This window comes from Chiloscyllium plagiosum, unplaced genomic scaffold (assembly GCF_037043375.1).
Source record: "Chiloscyllium plagiosum isolate Xiang-an unplaced genomic scaffold, Cpla_swu_hap1 HiC_scaffold_11, whole genome shotgun sequence".
In the NCBI taxonomy this organism is placed as follows: domain Eukaryota; kingdom Metazoa; phylum Chordata; class Chondrichthyes; order Orectolobiformes; family Hemiscylliidae; genus Chiloscyllium; species Chiloscyllium plagiosum.
Genome location: NW_028270149.1, coordinates 19,596,129 through 19,623,214, shown reverse-complemented (window position 1 = coordinate 19,623,214; position 27,086 = coordinate 19,596,129). Strand labels below are relative to the sequence as shown.

The window sequence follows — 27,086 nt, the reverse complement described above, 5'->3', positions numbered from 1 at the left end:
AGTGAAGGAATCGTGAAGAATGGTTTGGTTGCCTTTGCCCTCATATCCGTCACACTACTTCACTCAATACCTACCGTAAGCAGACCTCAGGGACCATGCAGAAATGAACAGAATACATTTTAAGTAGTTATTCCTGTCTTCACTTTATTAAAAATAGTGTACCTTTCTTTAATAAAAGCTCAATTAGTACATTCACATCCAATCAAGTAGAATTATTTCTCCATATCCACGAGGGTTCAGTTCGTGAGCACTCTCGCAAATGATGAATTTCACAAGTGCAGAGCCTGTTAATAATAGATTAAAAATAGGTTCAAAATCACAGATACACAAGCTTTACCCACAGATGTTGATTTTTATTGGTACTTATTGTTTCGCATGGATAGACGAATTCATGATTTTCATCCCTCATACCACTGAGGGTGTTATTTTACATTATTCACTGGTGGGATGTGGTTGCCACTGACAGGCTAGCATTTATTACCCATCACTAGTTGCCCTTGAGATGGTGATGGTGAGCTGCCTTCCTGAACTGCTGCAGTTCAGAAGCTGTAAGTAGATCCACAATGCCATTAGGGAGGGAATTTTAGGATTATGACCCAGCAACACTGAAAGAAGAGTGATATATTCCCAAGTCAGGATGGCAAAGAGCTGGGAGAGGATCTTGCAGGTGATGGTATTCTCATATATCTGCTGCTTTTGTTCTTCTAGATGGAAGATTAGATTAGATTAGATTAGATACAGTGTGGAAACAGGCCCTTCGGCCCAACAAGTCCACACCGACCTCCAAAGAGCAACCCATCCAGACCCATTCCCCTACATTTACCCCTGACTAATCCACCTAACACTATGGGCAATTTAGCATAGCCACTTCACCTACCTGCACATCTTTGGACTGTGGGACGAACCGGAGCACATGGAGAAAACCCACGCAGACACGGGGAGACTGTGCAAACTCCACACAGACAGTTGCCCAAGGTGGGAATTGAACCGGGTCCTTGGCTCTGTGAGGCAGCAGTGCTAACCACTGAACCACCGTGCCGCCCTAAAGTGGCAATGGGTTTGGAAGTTGCTGTCTAAAGAGCCTTGGTGAATTTCTGCAGTACATCTTGGAGATAGTACACACTGCATTGAGTGTGGTGAGAGCGGATGTTTGTGGATGTGTGCCAATTAAGTGGTCTGTGTTTTCCTGGATGGTGTCAAGCTTCTTGAGTGTTGTTAGAGCTACACTCATCCAGGCAAGTGTGACTATGCTCCAAAGAAGGCAGCTCATTACTAATCTCTTCAAGGCAGTTAGAGATGGGCAATAAATAGATTTTTTTTAGATTTAGATTGTATTGTGATGTGTACTCGAGTACAGGGGTACAAGACTACAGTGAAAAGTGTACAATATCAAATACCGGCCTAACCAGTGACATTCACACCTCATGTTTGAATAATGGATAAAAAATTATTTTGCCCCAAAGGCAGCTTTCCAGCAACTAAATCCGACTCATGTTTCCTGCCTCTACAATGAAAATTCAGCCCATAGTGTTTTTTCCAGCTATAATTTATTTATAAAGGCTGTCTGTTTTGTTTTTAAAGGGATTTGTCTATGAATCAGCTTCAGGAATTGTCTCCCTCAGTATTCAAAGGTTTTGAACAGCTTCATCAACTGTAAGTTGCTGAATTTCTCAATGTTTACTACTTTTCTCATAGTCAGTCACACTTGGATCTCCTTCATTACTGAAATCAAGGGCAAACATAGACCTAGAATAGGCCATTTGGCCCATTAAGCCTGATCCTTTCACAGATCCTGCAAGATTTACACCACAGAGTAATGTGACTTTGGCAGAATTGCTTCTGAACTTCTAAAGGCAATTAAGCAAAACCCATTCACATTATTCATTCTTGGTCACTTGTCCTCCACAGACGGCTGATATAACAGCTAAAGGATTATCATGTTCCGAGAAGATTTTGTGATCTCCATCCTTATGTACCCTACAGCCTCTAATCCCATTCCAAATATAGTCCGCTCTTATTGATGCCATGTACTGTTTTGGAAATCATATGAGGTTTCCAAATTAAATTTAACATTGTGGTTCTCAAGCAGCCAGATGTAATCTGCAACTGAGCAAGGGCACTGCTTCACTGATTATGCAGGAGTTACTTCTGTGTTTGAACTCAGACAGTAAATTGCAGGTTATAGGAATTAATATAAACTAAAATGACAAAGTGTTACACATAGTTCCTCTGCAGCTAATGTTGGAGGAGAGGAGGTGGGAGTATGTATGAATGGAGTTTGGCAGCAAGCCAGGGTTGAATAATGGAGATGAAAAGATGGATGGATATTCATCAGTTTTGCTTGATTACTTTTGGAGTCAATTATTTATACAGAATGTTCTCTTGGGGAATTAAGGGCTGGATAAAGTCCATAAAAGGATAGATTTTACTTGGTCTGGGGAAAAACATAAATTTCTGTGGAGAATCAGTGAAACAGGCTGAACGGTCTCTCATTTGTCACTTAACATTTGTGTCTGTGGAAAGGGGTCAAAGCATCTTTTCTCATTCTGACGCACTCAGTGAGAAAGTGGAAAGAGATGGAAGGACAGCGAAGGAGAAAAAAAGAAAACTAAAAGGGATTGACAAAAGCAAATTTTCTTGGCTCAGAGTGATTACCTGAGTAAGAACTGGATAGGAAAAGCATCCAAAAGAACATATCCGTAAATGTAACTTCATATCAATGTGTATATAAAAGACATCAAAAATTTATCCAGGTTAGGGGCCATGCACTAGATAAATCATAAAATGCAATCTGGGATCTCTAGTCTGGCAGGTCTGAAAAATTCAGCAATGATAAACATGAATATCACACATTCCTTTCCATTTCAAACATATGCCAGCATTTAAGTAGGTATTCCAATTTTATACAAATGCAATACTGTCAGCAAAATCAATACAAGTTTGTATATACCAAGGACACTGGACCTACTTTCTATCACTAGATCTGGACAGAGAAATGCAGTGTGAAAACTGACAAACCTGCATATCATGGAAACCAAGTTTCCTGGTGGTACAAACATTGTTGGCACCGTAAGCAATTTAGCATAAAGCATCAAATCACAAAGGGATGCATGGATCAAGTGTTAAGACTGCGACAAATAGATTTCAATGTGAGATCATCCATCTTGCAACTAAAGAAGGTGATACAGCATGCTTTCTAATGGTAAAAACATTGATAATCAGAAGAGATTTGGAAATGTCCTGAAACATAGAACATTGAAATGTCACGCACAGGAATAAATAATTAAGAAAATGCAGGAATGCTGGCATTTAAACTTAGAAAACTAGAACACAATGGTACAAGTCATGTTTCCACAATACAAAGCCCTGTATGGATTGTATGTCAAGTACTGGGACAAGTCCTGGGCATCACTCATCATACCATGGATTGCTCTTTGAGGGAGTACCACATATGTTTATCAGAATGACACCTGGGCTCCAAAGTTTAAATTGTGCAGTCAGATTACACAAACTAGATTGTATCCCATGGAATAAAGCTGGTTAAAGGGTGATTTGATTGAAAATTTTCAACATATTAAAGGGAACAGAAAATGTAGATTGAGAAAAACTATTTCTGGTTGAGAAATGCCAGACTGGGGCAGTTTCAGCTGAATGAAGCTTGCCACCCATCTAAGTAAGATTACTTGAGCAAAGTAGGCCCTGGAGGCTAACTATCCTCTTGAAACAGTGTCTTAACAAGAAACGAATAATTTCAGGAGACAAAATTAAGGAGAAATACATATTGTGAATTACTCACAGCATGGGAATTTTCTGGAAAATTAAAGTTAAGGATCTCTAAGACCTTTTGGAAGCTTTGAAAAATTTACTCCCATTCTGTTATTTAGCATGTCTTTTCTGGTGCTTTACAGGAATTTATCACGTAACCCAATGAACTATATTCACATGGATCAGTTTGACCACCTTGTTTCTCTTAAGTCACTGTGAGTACAGTTTATCTTGCTTTGATCATTGGTAGAACATGTGTCTGGTTACTGGATGTTCAGTTTTCTTTTTGGTAAGGTGACAACTTTCCCATCAAATGTGAGCCAAATTCAGACTCATTGCAGACAGCTAACTTTGACTATTCATCTTCACATTCAATGGTGTGGTGAACATGTGGCTGAACTCCAAGTTTATAAACAAAAATTAGGGAAGAAACAGGCTGAAACTTAATAGAAATAAAAGGTTGGGATGTATTCCAACTTTATTCAAGTGCATATTTGTGGGTGACATATTATACTTAATTACTGCTCCAGTCTGCTTTTGGATTTCCCAAGGCAAGTAGACAAGAGGGCAACCAAACACTGAAACCTACTCCTTTACTGCACTGCAGTAACCACCAGAAAGTAATGGTTGTAGCCCATTAATAACTCTTGTCCAGTTCCCTTTCTCCCATCGCTGCAGAGGACGTGCCTCAGGCAGAGTTTGTCTTTGCCAAGATTAACCACGCAAATCAATTTGGCCATGTGTATACTAGTTGGCTTTTGTTTTTCTTTCCCAGGAAAATTACTGTTCAAGTGTTAATTCACCCCTTCAATAGTCCCTGTCTATTACTCTTTCAGGGTATCATTACATATAATAAAAACAGAAAATCTCAACAAATCTAGTATCATCTATGGAGACAGAAGAACAAAAGTTAGTGTTTTGAGTCAAATGTGACTTTTTTCAGAACAGCATCTTCAGTGTTATGCTTCCGTATCATTATATTCGATTCTTTTACCTTTATGAACTGACTTTGAACACAGCCCAATAAAAACTGAAAGAACTGTGGATGTTGTAAATCAGAAGCAAGAACAGAAATTGCTGATAAAGCTCAGCAGATCTGGCAGCATCTATGAAGAGAAATCAGAGTTAACATTTCAGGTCCGGTGACCCTTCCTCAGAACTGCCAGAACACGGTCCAGACTTGTGGATTGAAAGTCTTGATTATTTTCTACTGATGTAAATAAATTGTTTGGGCAACGTCAATTACAACAAACATACTGCACGAAACTGGATATAAAAGGAATAGGGGAATTTCTGAGCAGAAATAAGGCAATCAGCTTCTCAAGCCATTTTGTGAAATCAATGTGATTTGCATCTCAATCCCATCTTCCCACTTCTGTCCCATATATCTTAATATACCCTTGATCAACAATAATGTAATAATCACATTTTAAGATTTTCAGTTGACCTGGCCTCCTCAACCTTTTGTGAAACAGTATTCAAGATTTCCATCATCCTTCATGTGAAGAGGTGCTTTCTGACATGTCCCATCAATTATCTAGCTAACCTTAGGCTTGAATAACTGAAACCTCCATTTCATTCTGGGTAGAGAATTCCAAAGATTCACCACTCTCATCTCAGTCCTAAGTGGCCTGTGCCATATGGGGAGATGGTGCCCTTTGATGCTAGATGCCCTCAGGCAGGCTAATAGTCTTCCTGTTGAACCCTATTTGAATATTTGAATAAAATCACATCCAATTCTTCAAAGCTCTGGAGAATATAGACATAGTCAATTTAAACTTTCTTCACAGGATATTCCTTCCCTTCCAAGAATTAATTTGGTGAACACCCTCAATGGCAAGTGTATATTTGTGGAGACAAGGAGGTCAAAACTGTACACAATGCTCCAATTGTGGTCTCACCAAGGCACTATATAATTTCAGTAATACTGTACATCTTTACTCCTGCACTTAAATTGTCTTGTAATAAAAAGAATTGTATTTGTCCTCTCACTTGCTTGCTGTACCTTCATGTTAACTTTGAATGACACATGAACAAGGACACACAGGTCCTTTGAAGTTCAACACTTCCCAATCTTTTACCACTTAAGAAATACTCTTTATTTCTGCTTTTCCTACCAACTAAGGATATAGACAGGTTAAGTGAGCGGGCAGAAACTCAACAAATGGAATATGATTTGGACAAATGTGGGATTATGTACTTTGATGGGAAGTATAAAAGAGCTGAATAAATTATTTAAATAGAGGAAGACCAGAAAGCTATAGATTGAGAAATTTGGGGGTCTTTGTGCATAAGTCACAAGAAGTAACAGGGAAGGCAAAAGGAATGCCTTTCTTTCTTTCAATGGGAATAGAGCATAAGAATAGGAAAGTCTTGTTAAATTTATACAAACACTCATTAGACCACACCTAGAATATTGTGAATAGTTCTGGATTGTTTTCTAAGGAAATATACACTGACAATGAAGGCAATCCAGAGAATATTCACTGGGTTGATGCTGAGAATGGTGGAGTTTTCTTATGAGGAATGGTTGAGTGAGTTGGTTGTGTATCATTTAAAAGAATGGGAAGAGAGTTTATTGTAATCATAGAATCCATGCAGTGTGAAAACAGGCCATTTGGCCCAACAAGTTCACACTGACCCTTAAAAGAGTATACCACCCAAACCATTCCTCTACCCTATTACTCTACATTTACCCCTGACTAATGCACCTAACCTACACATCCCTGAACACTATGGGCAATTTAGCATGGCCAATTCACCGAACCTGCACATCTTTGGATTGTGGGAGGAAACCAGTGGAAACCCGCACAGACATGGGGAGAATGAGCAAACTCCACGCAGGCAGTCATGCAAGATTGAGATCGAGCCTGGGTCCCTGGCGCCATGCGGCAGGATATGGGACTTGAAAATGCATTCACTGACTTTGACCACTTAGAACATAGAACATAGAACAATACAGTGCTAACCACTGAGCCACTGTATAATATAATATGTACAATATTCGTAGAGGGTTTTGACTGGGTAGATGTTCTTCTTGGAGAAGAGGTTCGGCCTAGAAGGCATAATCTCAGAGTAATGGGTTGAACATGTAGGACAAAAATGAGGAGGAATTTATTTTCTCAGAGGGTATTGTGTCTATGAAACTCTTTACTGCAGGAGGCTGTTGATGCTGTACTATTCAGACTATTCAAGGCTGAGACAGACAGATTTTTAATCAATAACGACATCAAGAGTAAAAGACAGAAAAGTGAAATTGAGAATTATCAGATCACATTGAATGGTGGAGCAGATCAATGGGCTGAATGGCTGACTTCTGTTTCTATGTCTTATGGTCTTATTGTCAAATTAGTTAACCTCATATTTCACCTGTAGTCTTGCATCTTTTGTGTGCTCACCCAGTCTATCTAAATTTCCTTGAAGTGTCTTTGCATCATCCTCACAATCCACCCCTTCACCTAGTTTTGTATCATCTGCAAATTTTGGGATGAGAAGTAACTGGGGATATCAGATGGAGGAGCATGGGTAACTGTGTCGTGGCTGAGGGTAGTGGTGGAATTGGTAGGATATGGGACTTGAAAATGCATTCACTGACTTTGACCACTTAGAACATAGAACATAGAACAATACAGTGCAGAACAAGCCCTTCAGCCCTCAATGTTGCATCAACCTATGAACTATTCGAAGCTCATCCCCCTACGCTATCCCATCATCATCCATATACTTATCCAAGGATTGTTTAAATCTCCCTGTGGCTGAGTTAACTACATTGGCAGGTAGGGCATTCCACGCCCTTACCACTCTCTGAGTAAAGAGCCTGCTTCTGACATCTGTCGTAAATCTATCACACCTCAATTTGTAGTTATGCCCCCTCATACAAGCTGACGTCATCCTCCAAGGAAAAAGACTTTCACTGTCTACCCTATCTAATCCTCTAATCATCTTGTATGTCTCTATCAACTCCCCTCTTAGCCTTTTTCTTTACAATGAGAACAGACCCAAGCCTCTCAGCCTTTCCTTATAAAAGCTTCCCTCAAGACCAGGCAACATCCTGGTAAATCGCCTCTCTACCTTTTCCAATGCTTCCACATCCTTCCTGAAATATGGCGAGCAGAACTGTACACAATATTCCAAGTGCGGCTGCACAAGTGTTTTGCATAGTTGCAGCATGACATTGTGGCTCCGGAACTCAATCCCTCTACCAATAAAACCTAACACACCGTATATATGCCTTCTTAACAGCATTATCAACCTGGGTGGCAATTTGTGTAAAGTCAGTGAATTTCTTGATGCACTGCATCTAGGTTCTTGAGGCTTGACTGCCAGCATTCATTTCCAGAATCCTCTACTCCATGTGCCTTTTAACTGTGAAAGCTTAACTACAATAACTGTAGTTTATAAACGTAAGCAGTTGTATTGTGGATGCCCTCCTACCTGGCTTCTTCCCCTTCTTGTCTTTTCTCCTTTTCACCTCCTCCACCAAGACATCCAGTGCGGCAGCTGGAAACCTTGGAGACTGCTATCCATAATGTTGCACTACCTCAGATTGTTTTACAGCATAGATTCACATTTTGCAAGCCTCCAAGCACTTGGTCTGGCCACAATGCACCCCTTCCTCAAGAAGCCCAGCATAATTTTAAGTGGTTCTTGGAAGTTATGGTTTTAAGCCCTCTGCTAATGCTTATAGCCAATTTAGAGCACAGCTCAGGTTGAGCATGAAGTTAAGACGCCAGCTGCATTTCAATCAATAGGTGGACTTAATCCTACCTTGAGATCCTCACAGGGCCGATCGAATTTAACACCCATGCTACCTGTCTCTCCATGTTATTAAAACCTTCAATCATCTTAACAAACTCAATTAGATCACTCCATAAACTTCTTTACTCAAGAGAATTATAAGTCCAGTCTATGCAAAATGTTCTCATAACTTAACACTTTTCAACCCACTACCATTCTGGTGATTTTGCACTCCTTTGAAAGACAGGATATCCTTCCCGAGTTGTGATGTCCAGAACTGAACACAGTGCTCCAGACCTAACCAAGCTTTATATAACTGACATAACTTCTTTTGCTTTGTGTTCCAGTCCTCTTGAGATAAAAGCTAACACTGTATTAGTGTTTTTAGTTGTTTATTGCACCAGTCTGCTACTGGTTTCTGTACATGAATGTCTGAATCTCTTCTCACCATTTTAAAAAATACTCCAATCTATCTTTCTTATATCTAAAGTGGTGATCTCAAACGTTGACAGATTAAGCTCAAATCTATGAGGTTTTTTTTGTTCTTTGTTCTTTCCTGACTGTCACTGCAAGGCCAGAATTTGATGCCCATCCTTCATTGTCCCTGAACTAAGTGGCTTGCCAGGCCACATTGTTAGGGAATAGAGGCACATGCAGTCCAGATTGGGAAAAGATGGCAAATTTCATTCCCTTAAAAAGTATTAGCAAACTAAATAGGTTTTTGCAACAGTCAATAACAGTTGCATGGTCCCCAATTCAACATTTCTTTATTAAATTCCACCAGCTTCAATGGAGGTATTTGAACCCACGCCCCCAGAACATGAGCGTGAGTTCTGAATTACTGGTCCTGTGAGATTACCACTATCTCGCCTTCGTTGACTTTTTTAGTTCCATGCTTAATAATTCACCTAGTTTGAAGCTATCAGCATACTTGGATATATGACCCTCTAATCCTTTGTTAAGTCATTTCTATATACAGTGAAAAGTTGAACACACTGTACCAAATTCTGGAGAACTCCAGGAGTAATCTATAGTATTGTCAATTTGAGTACAATGCATTACCCCCAGCCTCTGTCTCTGACCGTTTAACCAATTTCTTTTGCAAGTCAATACATTACCTTCAGTTCACACGGTCATTTACATAGAACATAGAACATAGACAAATACAGCGCAGTACAGGCCCTTTGGCCCTCGATGTTGCACCGATCCAAGCCCACCTAACCTACACTAGCCCACTATCCTCCATATGCCTATCCAATGCCCGTTTAAATGCCCACTGCTACTGGCAGGGCATTCCATGAACTCACGACTCGCTGAGTAAAGAATCTACCCCTAACATCTGTCCTATACCTACCACCCCTTAATTTAAAGCTATGCCCCCTCGCAATAGCTGACTCCATACGTGGAAAAAGGTTCTCATGGTCAACCCTATCTAAACCCCTAATCATCTTGTACACCTCTATCAAGTCACCCATAAACCTTCTTTTCTCCAAGAAAACAACCCCAAGTGCCTCAGCCTTTCCTCATATGATCTTCCTACCATACCAGGCAACATCCTGGTAAACCTCTTCTGCACCTGTTCCAGTGCCTCCACATCCTTATGGCGACCAAAACTGAACACAATACTCCAGATGCGGCCGCACCAGAGTCTTATACAACTGCAACATGACCTCAGGACTCCGGAACTCAATTCCTCTACCAATAAAAGCCAGTACACCATATGCCTTCTTCACCGCACTATTTACCTGGGTGGCAACTTTCAGAGATCTGTGTACATGGACACCAAGATCCCTCTGCTCATCCACACTACCAAGTATCCGACCATTAGCCCAGTACCCCATCTTTTTGTTACTCTTACCAAAGTGAATCACCTCACACTTACCTACATTGAACTCCATTTGCCACCTTTCTGCCCAGCTCTGCAGCTTATCTATATCCCGCTGTAACCTGACACATCCTTCCTCACTGTCAACAACACCACCGACTTTCGTATCATCCACAAACTTGCTCACCCAACCTTCTAGCCCCTCCTCCTGGTCATTTATAAAAATGACAAACAGCAATGGTCCCAAAATAGATCCTTGCGGAACACCGCTAGTAACTGCACTCCAAGATGAACTTTTACCATCAACTACTACCCTCTGTCTTCTTCCAGCCAGCCAATTCCTAATCCAAACCTCCAACTCACCCTCACCTCCGTATTTTTTGCAGGAGCCTACCATGGGGAACCTTATCAAACGCCTTACTAAAATCCATATACACCACATCTATCGCTTTACCCTCGTCTACCTCCTTAGTCACCTTCTCAAAGAATCCAATAAGGTTTGTGAGGCACGACCTACCCTTCACAAAACCATGCTGACTATCCTTGATCACATTATTCCTATCCAGATTTTCATAGATCCTATCCCTTACAATTCTCTCTAATACTTTGCCCACAACAGAAGTGAGACTCACTGGCCTATAGTTACTATGGTTATCCCTACTCCCCTTCCTGAACAAGGGAACCACATTTGCTATCCTCCAGTCTTCTGGCACTATTCCTGTAGACAACGAGGACATAAAAATCAAGGCCAATGGCTCTGCAATCTCCTCCCTTGCTTCCCAGAGAATCCTAGGATAAATGTCATCAGGCCCAGGGGACTTATCTATTTTCACCCTTTCCAGAATTTCCAACACCTCTTCCCTACATACCTCAAAGCCGTCCATTCTAATTAATTGTGACTCAGTATTTACATCGGCAACAATATCCTGTTCCTGAGTGAATACTGATGAAAAGTATTCATTCAGTGTCTCCTCAATCTCCTCAACCTCCACACACAATTTCCCACTATTTCTGTTATTTCTGTTAATTGTTTCTTGTGTGGAACTTTATTTCATGTCTTTAGGAGCCATATGAGGTAATATCCATAGATACTCAGTTATCTACTATTTCAATTACTTCTCCCAAAAAAGGTGCTAGGGTCAGCATGATTAGATATAATCTGACAATGACTTGACAATCTCTTTATAGCTTTTACAAAATGACCATTACAAAGTACATTAGAGCATCATGAGACTATTGACTTTATTTTCCCTACAGTCAAGCAGACAGATAGGGAATTTTACAGGACATGAGGAGTGCATTCAACCTGAACAAAGTCTCTGAAAGAGATATTTACTTTTTTTATGATTTCCTTGCTTTTTCTGAATACTCTTTCAATTATTTTGTTTATCAAATTTTATATTTCTTCACTCGTGGGAGATAGGACATGGACATCACTGGTTGGAAAAATATTTATTGCCTGTCCCTCGTTGCCCTTGAGAAGGCTAAAGTGAGTTGCCTTTGTGAACCACTGCAGCCCATGTTCTGTAGATAGATCGAGAATGCTGTTAGGGAGGAAGTTTCAGGATTTTGACCCAACAACAATAAAGAAATGCAGATACATTTCCAAGTAGGGATGGTGAGTGGCTTGGAGGGGAACCCCAGGTGGTGGTGTTCCCATGTATCAGCTGCCCTTGTCCTTCAAGATGGAAGCAGTAGCAGCCTGGAAGGTGCTGTCTAGGATCTTTGGTGAATTTTTGCAGTGCATCTTGTAGATAGTGCACATTGCTGCAACTGAGTGTTGGGTGTGGAGGAGTGCATGTTGAAGTTGGATGTGGTACCAGTCAAGTGGACTGCTTTGACCCGGATGGTGTCAGGCTTCTTGAGTGTTGTTGGAGCTGCACACATACATTCAAAAAAGTATCTATTTTTCTTCAATAGCTCTTTTACTTTGTACTATTCTTTCTGGTAGGGTATTCCATGTTCTATCAACCATCTGAAAAATCTAAAAATTCTTCTCAGATATTATTTTGGCCACTGTCATAAACGTATGCCCTCTTTCTGACCAACCAGTGTGAATACTTCCTGTAATTTTAATTTATCGAAGACTCTTACAATTTTTCAATGTCTATACTCAATCTTCCTTTCACCTTTATTATTCAAATTCTTTAGTTCTTCTTTATAGTCAAGGTTTCACCTCGGTGATTTTCTTCCGATCTTTTTCATAGCCTTGACATCAAGCCCAAATTTAGGTGCCCAAAATTGGTTTAAGTAGCTGAAGTTAGTTCAGCATTTGGCTTTTTAGGATTCTTGTCAAATTTTACAATAACGGCTCCTGCTTTCTTTATTTTACAGAGACTTGTCTGGGATCAACATCTTCAATATTCAGAACCAAATGTTTAAGAATCTGGGCAACCTCTCGTACATGTATGTTGAATTTTACTTTAGAAGTGTTTATGGGCTGATAAAACAGCTTACAAACAGGATTTGTTCTGGCAAAATATGTCATCAGTCTTTAATGCCAGGCAATTCGAGTTTAATAATATCCACTTTACAAGATGATCTGTTTATTTGACAGTTATGAGAATGTTTAAATAGCTGCTCAGTTATCCCACTTTTAAAAAGGAAAGCCATCATTTTTGGAAATGTCATATAATTCTGAACTTAATCTGTTCTAGGGTCTTAATTATATACATAGAACAATGTAAAATTTGCAGTAGAAACAATCTATCCAACTCAATTGGCCTATATACTTATAGTTTATATTTCAAGCAATCCTCCCTTGACCTACTTCATACAACCCTATCATTAAATGCTGTTCCTGATATGGATCTAGCTTCCCATTAATTCCTATTTGTCTCAACTACTGTTTGTGATATTAGGTGCAGCATTCTAGTCACTCTCTGGTAGGGAATGTTTCTTATTGAAGTAGTTGGTGACGATCTTTGGTGAAACCTAATTTTGAACTCCTTCACAAAATATTAAGTCCTGGATTTTCATTCTTGTGTCAGGAGTGCAGAGCAGGAACACTTCCTAGCTTTACAAACCTGTAAAAGTGGCCCGGAAGTTAAGGTTTTCATTCTGGTGTGCTGAGACTCCCTGCTTGTCTGGGAGGGTGAAATTGGAACAAGGATAGAGGGTGCCGGGTGCAGAGGTGAACTGGGTGGAAGGTACCATGTTCAGGGGCAGGACTTGCAATTATTGACCCCATAGTGAAATTCCAAGTCTAATTGTTTCACAATTTTGCTTTAGAGTGGAGATTAATTTTTTCGAGCTTCCTCTTAAATTAACTCAACAGCTTAACAGCAGCTTCTTCAAGCTATAGCATTTCAGCTTTCCTTATTACTGTGGATTTCAGTTCATTAATGCTGCTGTCTGCAATGTAAAAGTAACCTAATGTAATATAATTTAATTAATAACTTAATGTATGATTAATGGATAACAGATTTTGTATTGTTTATGAAATAATTGGAAACCTACAATTACTTTGTCTTGCAACTCACAATGAGTCATCCATAATTCTATTTTTGTAATGCGAGATCCTAATACACTAACGAGTATCTCAGTTTCTCATATCTATTTCAGAGGATATCTCTACACTAACTGGTATTTTTCACACACTTCTTGTTTATACATATATAATGATTGATGTCTCACAATATTTCCCTTTGGAAGATATATTGATACAGTATTGTGTTCTTCAGTGTATTTATTTCCAAAGATGTTTGCATGTTGACTAGAATTAACTAACCATTTCCTAAGAGAGATCTATATATTGACTGATGCCTGTGTCTCCTCACTGCGAGTGAGATGTTAATGTAATGCTTTCCATGCAGCCAACAGTTGCTTATTAACTGATCTTTCTCAGCCACTCTCTTAGAAAAATATAAATATGTTTGCTGCTGCTACTCATTTCTCCCTCAAGTTGTCATCCATAAAATAGATGCTAAGAAGCATAAGGTGTGTTTCACTTTGGAACATTTTGGTTTATCAGATGGGCATGCTGCTGCTATAAACATAAAACATGGCCTATTAAGCATTAGCCCGACCTTTAAGTCAGTCCAGTTTATCTATTTGCAGCACTTGGCTTCTTATGTATGTTATTATGACGTAACAAAACTGGTATTCAAACAATATGTTTTCTAATTAAAACTAGCCTTTTTGTAAAAGGAAGAATTCCAACACTCCTGTGTTATTTTGTTGTGGAGCCACTGCTATGTTTTATTCATCTTTTTACTGTAATCCAAGTCAGTTTTAAAACAGTGAAGACTCCTCTCTGAAAACTCCGTAAAGTGACTTTTCTTCTCCAGAGCTGAGCCATGCAGAACAGGAAAATCCCACAGGTTGAGCGGCCCCCGCTCCCCCCATCAGAATAGCATTGGAGATGTGACATTTCTAAATTTCTATAAGCTAGTGAGGAAAAGCATCGTTTATATTTTCAACTTCCAATGACATATTTGAAGACTCCTGCCAGAAACTATAGAGGATGACTGACTGCCTGGTGAGGAAAGTATCTGGTTTAGCAGGAATACTGCTCATGCTGCCAACACTTGGCATTTACACAACATTTCAGCTTTACTTTTAAGATCAAATTCCCCTTGAGAATCACAATTCTGCCCAACTAAGACGCGATATTTGTCAGGCTATAGAGGACATGTCTGTCATTTTATTAGATATTTTCCCCCTCCACCTCTTTGAGTTTTGCCACATCACAAACGTTCCCCTGTCCAGCTCCTACTTGGATAACCTGCTTCAGGGCTATTTATGTTCCAGTTTTGTTGATAAGATTTTCTCATTTCAGCATATACAGAGTCAGGAACATTTTAGCTATGGTCATATGCTGGTCTCTGATAAGCTTAATCTTCATGAGCAGTGTTAGTGAGCTCTGCAATCCAGGTAAATCCTAAATCTAAATGCTGCTGTGAGCAAAATTACTCAACTCTACCTTGGCAACAGTCACTAGGAGAAAATGAGGACTGCAGATGCTAGAGAGTCAGAGTCGAAAAGTGTGGCACTGGAAAAGCACCGCAGTTCAGGCAGCATCAAAGGAATAGGACAGTCGATGTTTCAGACACAAGCCCTTCATCCCACATTCCTGATGAAGGGCTTGTGCCTGAAACGTCGATTCTCCTGGCCCTCGGATGCTGCCCGACCGGCTATGTTTTTCCAGCGCCACACTTTTTGATTCTTGGCAACAGTTGCCCACTGCAACTAATGTTGGTGTCCTCAAGTTAAGAAGAAGGTGTAAATTAGGATAGAAAGCATCTATATGTGGACATAGCTGAACATAGGCTCATATATATTTGTGAGGTAGTCCACAATTTCATATCATTTTCTTTGTATTTTGGTGCATATGGAATGGCTACTTGGTTCAGATTTGAAGAGTCACTGGCCATGGAATTAAGACTACCTTTTTCCATTTCTACCACATCTCCCATCCTCTGTTGCTTGTATCTTTACTCCGACTGTTCTGTTCATCCGTCATCACAGGGCTTTCTGGACCATGTGATACTTGGTTAAGCAAAGTATAACTTTTACACAGTGCACAAACAGAAAACACTGGGACCACTCAACAAGTCAAGCAGTATCTGTGGAGAGAAGTATTATTTCAGGTCAATGATGGTTGGTCAGGATTTTTTTTGAATACATTTTATTCATTCTGTACACACACACACACACACACACACACAATTAGTGTCCTTACCTACTATTGCCTAAGCTTTGGATTCATTCGCTAAACCTCCCCAATTTTCTCTTCTTTGTTCTCCTTGAAGATGATCCTTGAAGCCTACCTCTTTGGTCACCTGTCCTGCCATCTTATTATAAAGAAGAATGAGAGGTAGTCTCATTGAGATATATTGGATTCTTAAGGTGTTTGTCAGGGCAAATGCTGAGAGGATGTCTCCCCTCATGAGAGAGTCTAGGACCAGAGTACACAGTCTCAGTACAAAAGCGTGCAATTCAAGATTGAGGTGAGATGGAATTTCTTCTCTTAGAGGGTTTTGAGTTCTTGGAACTCCCTGCCTTAGAGAGCTAAGGGCGCAGAGTCCCTGTGTATACTTTAGGCTGAGATAGATGGATTCTTTATCTGTAGGGGAATCAAGGCTTACAGGAAAAGGCAGAAAAGTAAATGTGAAGAATGATGGATCAGCCACAATCATCAAAAGGTGGCAGAGTATGCTCAAGGGGCTGAAAAGCCTCCTCCTGTTTCTATTTCTTACACTCTTATATGGCTCAGTGTCAAAGACCATATCTTAGGTTTATCTAACACTTTTAATATCCTGAAATATCCCAAGATGCTTTATAGAAGCATGATTAAACAGAATATGATAGCAGCAAAGGACCTAGGACAGAGTTCATTGATGTTATAGAAGTGGAAATGGCTTGCTTTTGTTCTGTGGTCAATAGCTGCCCTTCAGCACTTCAACCAAGTAGCCACTATGGTATGTTTCAAAACATACAGCAGGTATTGAGAATCAGACATGCATCACATGTGCTTATCTAACGTCAAATACTTGAACATCATTCAAAAATCTAATTCCATTAACCTAATATCTATTAACATTTCAGAAAAAGCTATTGCATTAGGAAACAGGAAGCATGCTTGATTTATTTCCTTCTGTGAAGGCTAATGGGCATGGAGACCAAGTGCAAAGTCCTTACTCATACCCCTCAAAACTGAGATTAGATAATAACGTAGATGAATGGTCAAACCTGAGACTCCCTGATCTGAGTGGCCTGATATCACACTGGAGTCATCAGAGTATTAAAAATAGTATCCAGCTAGCGCTTGAGTTGGCTCATGTGCTTCCTTAGAGATTATGGATTTACTTAATTGTGACTTTCTCACTTCTTAAAATAAAGAGTGGACCTTCTCAGAACTGAACCTGCAATCTGTATTACTACTACTTAAAAGAATTCAACTTCCCACATCATAATAAAACATTATACATCTTTATCACATATCCAAGTGGGCATGCATTTAAAAAATGCTTCAGCAGCTTAAACATAGTGGGCTCACAGTTGAGCCTATTTCGTACCATCCCCCCTCCTAATATTAAACTCAATAAATGTACCAGTTATAAATGAAAGAATGTATTTTTCTGGCATGAGATCTTGTGACAAATCACCTTTTTTTCAATAAGGGACATCTAGGTCCATGAACAGCAGAAAATGGAAACCCTTCTGTTTGATTATTAAAGTTCATATTTCTTTTTTAAACTTTGGCAGATACTTCAAGAAGTTTGAATACTGCAGGTATGCTCCACATGTCCGGAGCTGCAAGCCGAATACAGATGGAATCTCATCTTTTGAAAACCTGTTGGCCAACATCATTTTGCGGGTCTTTGTGTGGGTGGTGGCTTTCATCATCTGCTTTGGAAACCTGTTCGTCATCTGCATGAGGTCATGCATCACAACAGAAAACAGGCTACATACCCTGTCTATCAAATCACTCTGCTGTAAGTAGGCCCTGGAGACACCTTATTATTTGAATGGTACAATAAACTGTAACTAGAGACAAGAGTAAACGAATACATATTTCACAAATGGAGCCTGATTATTATGGGGGTAAAACAGTTCTGAGTTTTTCTTATTCATTTATGGGATGTAGACATTGCTTGTAAGGCCATCACGCATTGCCCAGCTCTAATTGCCAATTGAAAGGGTGGTGATGATTGGTGAGTCACCTTATAAAGTACATAATCTAAGCTTGCACTTTGGTGCTGTATTAATGGAGTGCTGCCGAGTTGGAGGTGCCATATTTCAGATGATACATTAAACTGAGGCACTTCAGGGGGACTTGAAGCATGCTTTTGTAGTATTCAGTAAAGAACAGGGAAGCTTTCTCAGAGTAGTTGACTTTCTCTGCAATCAAAACAAATTATCTGGTTATTTATTTGTGGGAATATGGTGTGCATTATTGGCTGCCTCATTTGGCTACCTTTCAAACGCACTTGATTAGTGATCTAGTATTTTCAAATGAGTTGAGGCTGTGAAAGGGGCTATAGAAGAAATATGCCATTTGTTTCTTAATTTAATAATGTGCTTCTTTCTTAGGTGCTGATTGTCTGATGGGAGTTTATCTCTTCTTCATTGGTGCCTTTGACATGAAATATCTTGGAGAATACAATAAAAATGCCCAACAGTGGATGGAGAGTATGAAGTGTCAGCTCATTGGTGCATTAGCCATGCTCTCCACTGAGGTCTCTGTCATGCTACTAACATATATGACACTTGAGAAATACATGTGCATAGTCTTTCCATTCACTCATTACAGGCCAGGCAAGAGGCAAACCTTATCAACACTGGTCTCCATCTGGATTGCTGGATTCATAATCGCCATGATACCATTGTGGAATCATAATATGTTTGGCAATTATTATGGAAAGAATGGAGTGTGCTTCCCTCTTTATTCTGAACAGTTTGAGAGCCTTAGTGCAAGAGGATACTCCACAGGAATATTTCTGGGTAATGGACTTTTGATTTCATTTGTCTTCACATCAAAGTACAGTGAACAGATCTTTCTCCATTGATGAGAAAATGTGTATTATTTAAAATAAATATCCAGCAGTATTGTTATTAAATAATATATTTCCTTTATTGTTTCTGGTCAATGGTTAAGGATCATTTGCAGGGTGAGGTTTTAAAAGAAACTCAAACCTCAACACTCAACCATGAATCTGGCTCAGTGATCAATAAGGCAAAGTGTTGCTCACATCAAGGAACAAGATTTTTAAAGAGGTATAGCCAAACACTGATCTCGGGGTCAGCACAATGGCTCAATTGTTGGCAGTGCTGCTGTCTCACAGCTTCAGAAACCCGGGTTCAATTTCAGCCTCAGGTCACTGTCTGTGTAGAACTTGTACCACACATTCTCCCCATGTCTGCATGAGTTTCCTCCGGATTCTCCAGTTTCCTTCCACATTCCAAAGGTGTGGATTGGCCATGCTAAATCATCCATAATATCCAGGGATGTGCAGACTAGATGGATTATACATGGGAAATGCAGGGTTACAGGGTTAGGGTTGGGGGTTGGGGAGGAGGTGGGGGTGGGATGGGGTGTGGGGGTGTTGGTCTGGATGAGATGCTCTTTCGATGATTGATGTGGACTCAATGGGTCAAATGGCCTGCTTCCATGCTGCAGGGATTCTATGATTCTAGAGAAATATGTATTATTCAAAGTGTTCACTGTTATCCAACATATTGCTCAATAATCCCTTTAATAAGTTCTGTAACTGCTGTGGTTCCTGCAATATTAGCTTAAACTCCCTTCCATAGCATGTGCTCACCCCAACCCATCCTGTTCCCTCACCTATTCACACAATGAATGTCTTCCCCATCACAGTGCATTTATCCACAGTACTCCACAGCATTCCTCCCTTTGTATTCTTCCATCCAGAATTCTACCTCCTATATCCTATCAATGTTATCTTAATTCAAGACCAGTCTCCCACCATTACAATTGCTAACCACAATTTTTCCAACTCATAGCTCCTGACCTCCACACTTCTACCACATCCAGGACTGTTTTGAATACTGCCATGTCAGACTGCCTCTCTTCCAGTTGGCCTCCAGTGCGCATTGTGACGATTCCTTGGCAGTGTTCTTGCATCTTGAGACCACCCCAACTGTCTCATTTCAATGAACCTTGTAAGCATGTTCCTCTCTCTCCAAAGCTAGCAATGTACACTTTCCCATAGATGCTTGATCAATCCAACAGAGTTTCTAAAGCCTACCTTCTACCTGCTGAAAACTGGAAGATCTTTCTTGCAGTCATCCCCTCTACCACAGGCTTTAAAAAGAAATGAGATAAAATCACCTATAGTTTGCACGATCCAGATTTATCTATTTTCTAACAGATGGCATGGTTATTACTACTGTACTAGAGTCAATTACAGCATTTGTGTTTATAAAGTGTTAAATGTGCCCACTAATTCAATACTACTTCACCGCACTTATCAAATTATCTGACTTCATCAGGAAAGTCAGGTATTCAAGCCATTTTAATTAGCCATCCACAACAAATTAAAATGCAATTGTCATGGGAATGAGATTGCAGTTGGAGTTGCTAATAATTAAGATTTATAACTTTCTCAATGAAAATGTCCAGGTTTCAAGTCTCACCTAGGATGTGATGCCATAGAAATTTGTCATAACGTCTGAAAACTAATTTTTATCCTGATTAAAAAATGTAGACTAGTTATTTATCTTCGTAGTTTTCATAACCATCATGTATAGTGTAAAAAGATTGTGCTAACACTAAATGCCCAGTGCACATTATGAAATGAACACATCATAGAAGTTAAAACCACTGGTTCATAGATTCTGTCTTAATATGGACCACACAATTAATATAATTCTGACAATGCTCTGATATGTTACATAAATGATCGCCAATTCAGTGGCCCTAATAAGGTATCTTACTTTGGATGGGAGTAGAGAGACGATTGCAGCACTGAGTAGTGCAGGACCAGAGTTGAGATTGCAGGAGTGAGCGGTGTAGGACCAGAGTGGAGATTGCAGGAGTGAATGGGATAGGCCCAGAGTGGTGATTACTGAAGTGAGTGGTGGAGGACCAGAGCGGAGATTTCAGGAATGAGCAGGACAAGACCAGAGTGGTGATTTCAGGAGTGAGCAGGACAGGACCATAGTGGTGATTTCAGGAGTGAGGAGGACAGGACCAGAGTGGTGATTGCAGCACAGAGTGGTGTAGGGCCAGAGTGGGGATTGCAGGAGTGAGTGGGGTAGGGCCAGAGTGGGGATTGCAGGAGTGAGTGGGGTAGGATCAGAGTGAGGATTGCAGGAGTGAGTGGGGTAGGATCAGAGTGGGGATTGCAAGAGTGAGTGGGGTAGGATCAGAGTGGGGATTGCAGGAGTGAGTGGGGTAGGGCCAGGGTTGAGATTGCAGGAGTGAATGGGATAGACCCAAAGTGGAGATTGCAGGAGTGAGTAGGGTAGGGCCAGAGTTGAGATTGCAGGAGTGAATGGGATAGGCCCAGAGTGGGGATTGCAGTAGTGAGTGGGGTCGGACCAGAGTGGGGATTGCAGGAGTGAGTGGGGTAGGATCAGAGTGGGGATTGCAGGAGTGAGTGGGGTAGGATCAGAGTGGGGATTGCAGGAGTGAGTGGGGTAGGGCCAGAGTTGAGATTGCAGGAGTGAATGGGATAGGCCCAGAGTGGGGATTGCAGGAGTGAGTGGGGTAGGACCAGAGTGGGGATTGCAGGAGTGAGTGGGGTAGGATCAGAGTGGGGATTGCAGGAGTGAGTGGGGTAGGATCAGAGTGGAGATTGCAGGAGTGAGTGGGGTAGGATCAGAGTGGGGATTGCAGGAGTGAGTGGGGTAGGGCCAGAGTTGAGATTGCAGGAGTGAATGGGATAGGCCCAGAGTGGGGATTGCAGGAGTGAGTGGGGTAGGATCAGAGTGGGGATTGCAGGAGTGAGTGGGGTAGGATCAGAGTGGGGATTGCAGGAGTGAGTGGGGTAGGATCAGAGTGGGGATTGCAGGAGTGAGTGGGGTAGGGCCAGAGTTGAGATTGCAGGAGTGAATGGGATAGGCCCAGAGTGGGGATTGCAGGAGTGAGTGGGGTAGGACCAGAGTGGGGATTGCAGGAGTGAGTGGGGTAGGTTCAGAGTGGGGATTGCAGGAGTGAGTGGGGTAGGGCCAGAGTTGAGATTGCAGGAGTGAATGGGATAGGCCCAGAGTGGGGATTGCAGGAGTGAGTGGGGTAGGACCAGAGTGGGGATTGCAGGAGTGAGTGGGGTAGGTTCAGAGTGGGGATTGCAGGAGTGAGTGGGGTAGGATCAGAGTGGGGATTGCAGGAGTGAGTGGGGTAGGATCAGAGTGGGGATTGCAGGAGTGAGTGGGGTAGGGCCAGAGTTGAGATTGCAGGAGTGAATGGGATAGGCCCAGAGTGGGGATTGCAGGAGTGAGTGGGGTAGGACCAGAGTGGGGATTGCAGGAGTGAGTGGGGTAGGGCCAGAGTTGAGATTGCAGGAGTGAATGGGATAGGCCCAGAGTTGAGATTGCAGGAGTGAATGGGATAGGCCAAGAGTGGGGATTGCAGGAGTGAGTGGGGTAGGACCAGAGTGAGGATTGCAGGAGTGAGTGGGGTAGGATCAGAGTGGGGATTGCAGGAGTGAGTGGGGTAGGGCCAGGGTTGAGATTGCAGCAGTGAATGGGATAGGCCCAGAGTGGGGATTGCAGGAGTGAGTGAGGTAGGACCAGAGTGGGGATTGCAGGAGTGAGTGGGGTAGGACCAGAGTTGAGATTGCAGGAGTGAATGGGATAGGCCCAGAGTGGGGATTGCAGGAGTGAGTGGGGTAGGACCAGAGTGGGGATTGCAGGAGTGAGTGGGGTAGGATCAGAGTGGGAATTGCAGGAGTGAGTGGGGTAGGGCCAGAGTTGAGATTGCAGGAGTGAATGGGATAGGCCCAGAGTGGGGATTGCAGGAGTGAGTGGGGTAGGACCAGAGTGGGGATTGCAGGAGTGAGTGGGGTAGGACCAGAGTGGGGATTGCAGGAGTGTGTGGGGTAGGGCCAGAGTGGGGATTGCAGGAGTGAGTGGGGTAGGATCAGAGTGGAGATTGCAAGAGTGAGTGGGGTAGGATCAGAGTGGGGATTGCAGGAGTGAGTGGGGTAGGGCCAGAGTTGAGATTGCAGGAGTGAATGGGATAGGCCCAGAGTGGGGATTGCAGGAGTGAGTGGGGTAGGACCAGAGTGGGGATTGCAGGAGTGAGTGGGGTAGGACCAGAGTGGGGATTGCAGGAGTGAGTGGGGTAGGACCAGAGTGGGGATTGCAGGAGTGAGTGGGTTAGGGCCAGAGTGAGGATTGCAGGAGTGAGTGGGGTAGGACCAGAGTGGGGATTGCAGGAGTGAATGGGATAGGCCCAGAGTGGAGATTGCAGCACTGAGTGGTGTAGGATCAGAGTGGGGATTGCAGAGTTGGGTGGGCCCAGATGGAAGACAGCAGTACTAAGGGGGCGGTGACTAGACCTGGAGTTTAGTGCAAGTGAAACTGTGGGCAGAGTGGGTGATGACTTCCATTCCTGGGTGGAGCAGATGCAAATTTCTGGTTCTGGCTAAGTACCTTTACACTCTTCCTCTCTTACAATGTCTCACTAAACAGAGAGTAGAACCATTCTTATAAATCTTCTTCGGTTTAAATAATTATACTGAGCTACTGTTGGTTCATATTTCTTGTCATCATTGTTCTTTGCTAGGCGATGTACTCTGTGACCTATACCTGTGCATGCTTCCTATTGTCAAATCTTTGCTCTCTTATGTCTCAGAAGTGATAACATGGGTTTACTGGGGGAAGGGGATATTTGTTCCTTGAGATATAGTTGGTCTTAAGCCTCTCCAGGCGTTTGACTAGTTATGCTGCCTTTTTTTCCCCTTCTAGGTTTGAACTTACTTGCTTTCATCATCATTGTCTTCTCCTACACCAGCATGTTTTATTCAATCCACAAAACAGGAGCACAGTCGGCCGAGAGGAGCCTTTTCTCTAGAGAGGTAGCCATTGCAAAACGCTTTTTCTTCATCGTGTTCACTGATGCCCTATGCTGGATCCCTATATTTCTGACGAAGTTACTGTCTCTCCTTGAAGTAGACATACCAGGTAATAAATCAAAGCTTGCTGAGTTTGTATAGCAAGCATAAATTTGACTGCAGTCCTATGGTGTAATAAGACATAATCAGTAATACCTATTGCCTTTTGGGTTGGAAAGTTGTCAGTTCAAGTTTCACTTCAGAAACTTGAGCACAAGATCTAGGTAGGATGTTCCTGTCCAATGCTGAGGGAGTATCACACTGTTGTCTTTCTGTTCAGCTGTTAAACTGATCTTCTGCCTACCTTCCTCCATAAATGTAAAAAAATCTCATGACACAATTTCAAATAAGAGGCAGTGGTGTCCTCCCCAGGCTATGGGACAACATTTAAATACAGATGGAATCATTGCAAACTCCAAGGAATTTAATAGCAAACTATTTCCAGTAGTTGAGAGGTCAGGAATGAATGCCATAGATACAAGATTAAATACAAGAGAGTATGAGAAGTGTCTTCTGACAAAAGGACGAGAGAATGTGGAATTAACTTCCCAGGATTAGGTGTTCAGACAGAAATTATGTCAACATCTAAGAGTAGACTGTGCAGGTGGATATAAGAAAGGGAGATGAAGGGATATGGAAACATCATAGCCTGTCATGACAAAGACTGATTGCTCATATAAGATACAAGTGTCAGTTGTGTTTACAGTTTGGAGTCCTGATACATAACTCCTCAGATAAGTAGTGCTAGTTAAACCCATAAATAGTCTGCATTATGATTTGAAAAATGAATCTTGTGGCTAACTAATAGCATGACTCAATTCTTATGTTTCTTTTATATGTTTCGAACTTTTTAAGGCAGATCATGATTCAAGATCAAATATTATTCGTAAGGCTGCTTTAGTTCATGGCCAGTCAACAAACAGGAAAGGAGGGCAGTTGGCTCGGTTGGCTGGACTATTTGTGTGTGAATCAGATTAATACCAAAAGCACAAGATTAGATTATTATTCGCACTAAGGTTGCATCAGGACCAACATTCCTTCCAAGATGTGTGGCTGTGTGCGCGTGTAACTGCTCTGAGTGTCCACAGAGAAGAAAACATTAGTAAGAACACTGCTCAGGATCCGCCTCCTTGCCCTACCCTGTAGTGAAAAAAATGTCATTTTGCCATGGTTCAGCAAATAGTCACCAAGGACTTGCCATCAGGCAGAGAAGTCCAAAAGATGAAGAAACACACAGGTCTGCCATTATGACTGAATTCACATGGTTCAAGCAGAACAAACCTCTGTGTGGAATTAAATAATGCATTTGCTATATTTCCAAACATCAGTACTACTTTAACAAAATAATTCCTGCAGACAAGACTGTTAAATAATCACATTTAACATTTGCCTAATAATATCAACAGTCATTTACTTGCTCTGTTTTAATGAAAATGGAAAACAAATTCCCCTTCCAATTCACAGTCTAGATATTCTTCATAGTATTGATCATACCATTCTAAGGTATTAAACTGAGAAGGTAGATGAGTTGTGTAGTTTTAGAGCAACTACAATATATTGCACAAATTTGATCCCAGAAATTCCTGGTAATGGCATTGTTTTTCTAAAGCTTTGAAATGACTATTTGCGTATTATTAGTCACTAACAAAATGTAGTATTTGGAATGATGATAAATGTTAGCCCAAAAAGATTAAAATCACTGCATCAAATAATCAGTGAGATTTGTTAATAGTAACATAAGCTGAGATAGTTAGAGGCAATAGTGGAACAATTGTAAGCTACTGATTTGTTACTGTCACCATTCATGATATCCTCTGAATGTGGAATATTGTGAGCAGTTTTGGGCTCCAATTATAAAGAAGGATGTGCTGGGCTTGGAGGGGGGTCCAGAGGAGGTTTACAAGAATGATCCTGGGAATGAAGGGCACGTCATATGAGGTGTGGGGGTTTGAGGACCATGTGTCCGCACTTGATGGTGTTTAGAAAGCTGGGACTTCTCTGAGACTTACAAAATACTGAGAGGCTTGGATAGAGCGGACATGCAGATCTTTCCACTTGTGGAGGCCCTAGGACCCAAGGGCACAGCCTCAGAGTGAAGGCATGACCCTTTACAACTGAAAGGAGGAGGAATTTCAACAGCTGGAGGGTGGTGAATCTGTAAAACTCATTGCTGCAGAAGATTGTGGAAGCCAAGTTATTGAGTGTATTTAAGACAGGGGGAAAGTGAGGACTGCAGATGCTGGAGACCAGAGCTGAAAAATGTGTTGCTGGAAAAACGCAGCAGGTCAGGCAGCATCCAAGGAGCAGGAGAATCAACATTTCGGGCATAAGCCCTTCTTCAGGAATGAGGAAGGTGTGCCAAGCAGGCTAAGATAAAAAGTAGGGAGGAGGGACTTGGGGGAGGGGCGTCGGGAATGTGATAGGTGGAAGGAGGTTAAAGTGAGCGTGATAGGCCGGTGAGGAGGTGGGGGTGGAGAGGTCGGGAAGAAGATTGCACTTCAAGAAGGCGGTGCTGAGTCCAAGGGTTGGGACTGAGATAAGGTGGGGGGAGGGGAAATGAGGAAGCTGGAGAAATCTGCATTCATCCCTTGTGGTTGGAGGGTTCCTAGGCGGAAGATGAGGTGCTCTTCCTCCAGGCATCATGTTGTCATGGTCTGGCGATGGAGGAGGCCAAGGACCGGCATGTCCTTGGTGGAGTGGGAGGGGGAGTTAAAGTGTTCAGCCACGGGACAGTTGGGTTGATTGGTGCGGGTGTCCCAGAGGTGTTCTCTGAAACGTTCCGCAAGTAGGTGGCCTGTCTCCCCAATGTAGAGGAGGAAGCCACATCGGGTGCAGCGGATGCAGTAAATGATCTGTGTGGAGGTGCAAGTGAATTTGTGATGGATATGGAAGGATCCCTTGGGGCCTTGAAGGGAAGTGAGGGGGGAGGTGTGGGCGCAAATTTTGCATTTCTTGCGGTTGCAGGGGAAGGTGCTGGGAGTGGAGGTTGGGTTGGTGGGAGTGTGGACCTGACGAGGGAGTCGTGGAGGGAGTGGTCTTTCCGGAACGCTGATAGGGGAGGGGAGGGAAATATATCCTTGGTGGTGGGGTCTGTTTGGAGGGGACAGAAATGACGAAGGATGATACGATGTATCTGGAGGTTGGTGGGCCTTGAATCGTTCTATTTCCAGGGATCTATAATGCCCTAGTTACTTATTCTTCTTAGAAACTTCTTTCTTATGTTTGATTTTCAT

At 41.8% G+C, this 27,086-nt stretch overlaps 1 protein-coding gene across 1 annotated transcript in view; it reads left to right on the top strand.

Annotated features, from left to right (window-relative positions):
• The window catches only part of rxfp2l (relaxin family peptide receptor 2, like), a 114,336-nt gene that overhangs the window by 83,391 nt on the left and 3,859 nt on the right, over window positions 1-27,086 (top strand). The window contains exons 12-17 of the mRNA XM_043705268.2: window positions 1,582-1,653; window positions 3,909-3,980; window positions 12,662-12,733; window positions 17,537-17,766; window positions 18,365-18,775; window positions 23,708-23,923. Coding sequence (XP_043561203.1) covers window positions 1,582-1,653; window positions 3,909-3,980; window positions 12,662-12,733; window positions 17,537-17,766; window positions 18,365-18,775; window positions 23,708-23,923 — 1,073 coding nt within the window. The remainder of the gene's footprint in view (window positions 1-1,581; window positions 1,654-3,908; window positions 3,981-12,661; window positions 12,734-17,536; window positions 17,767-18,364; window positions 18,776-23,707; window positions 23,924-27,086) is intronic.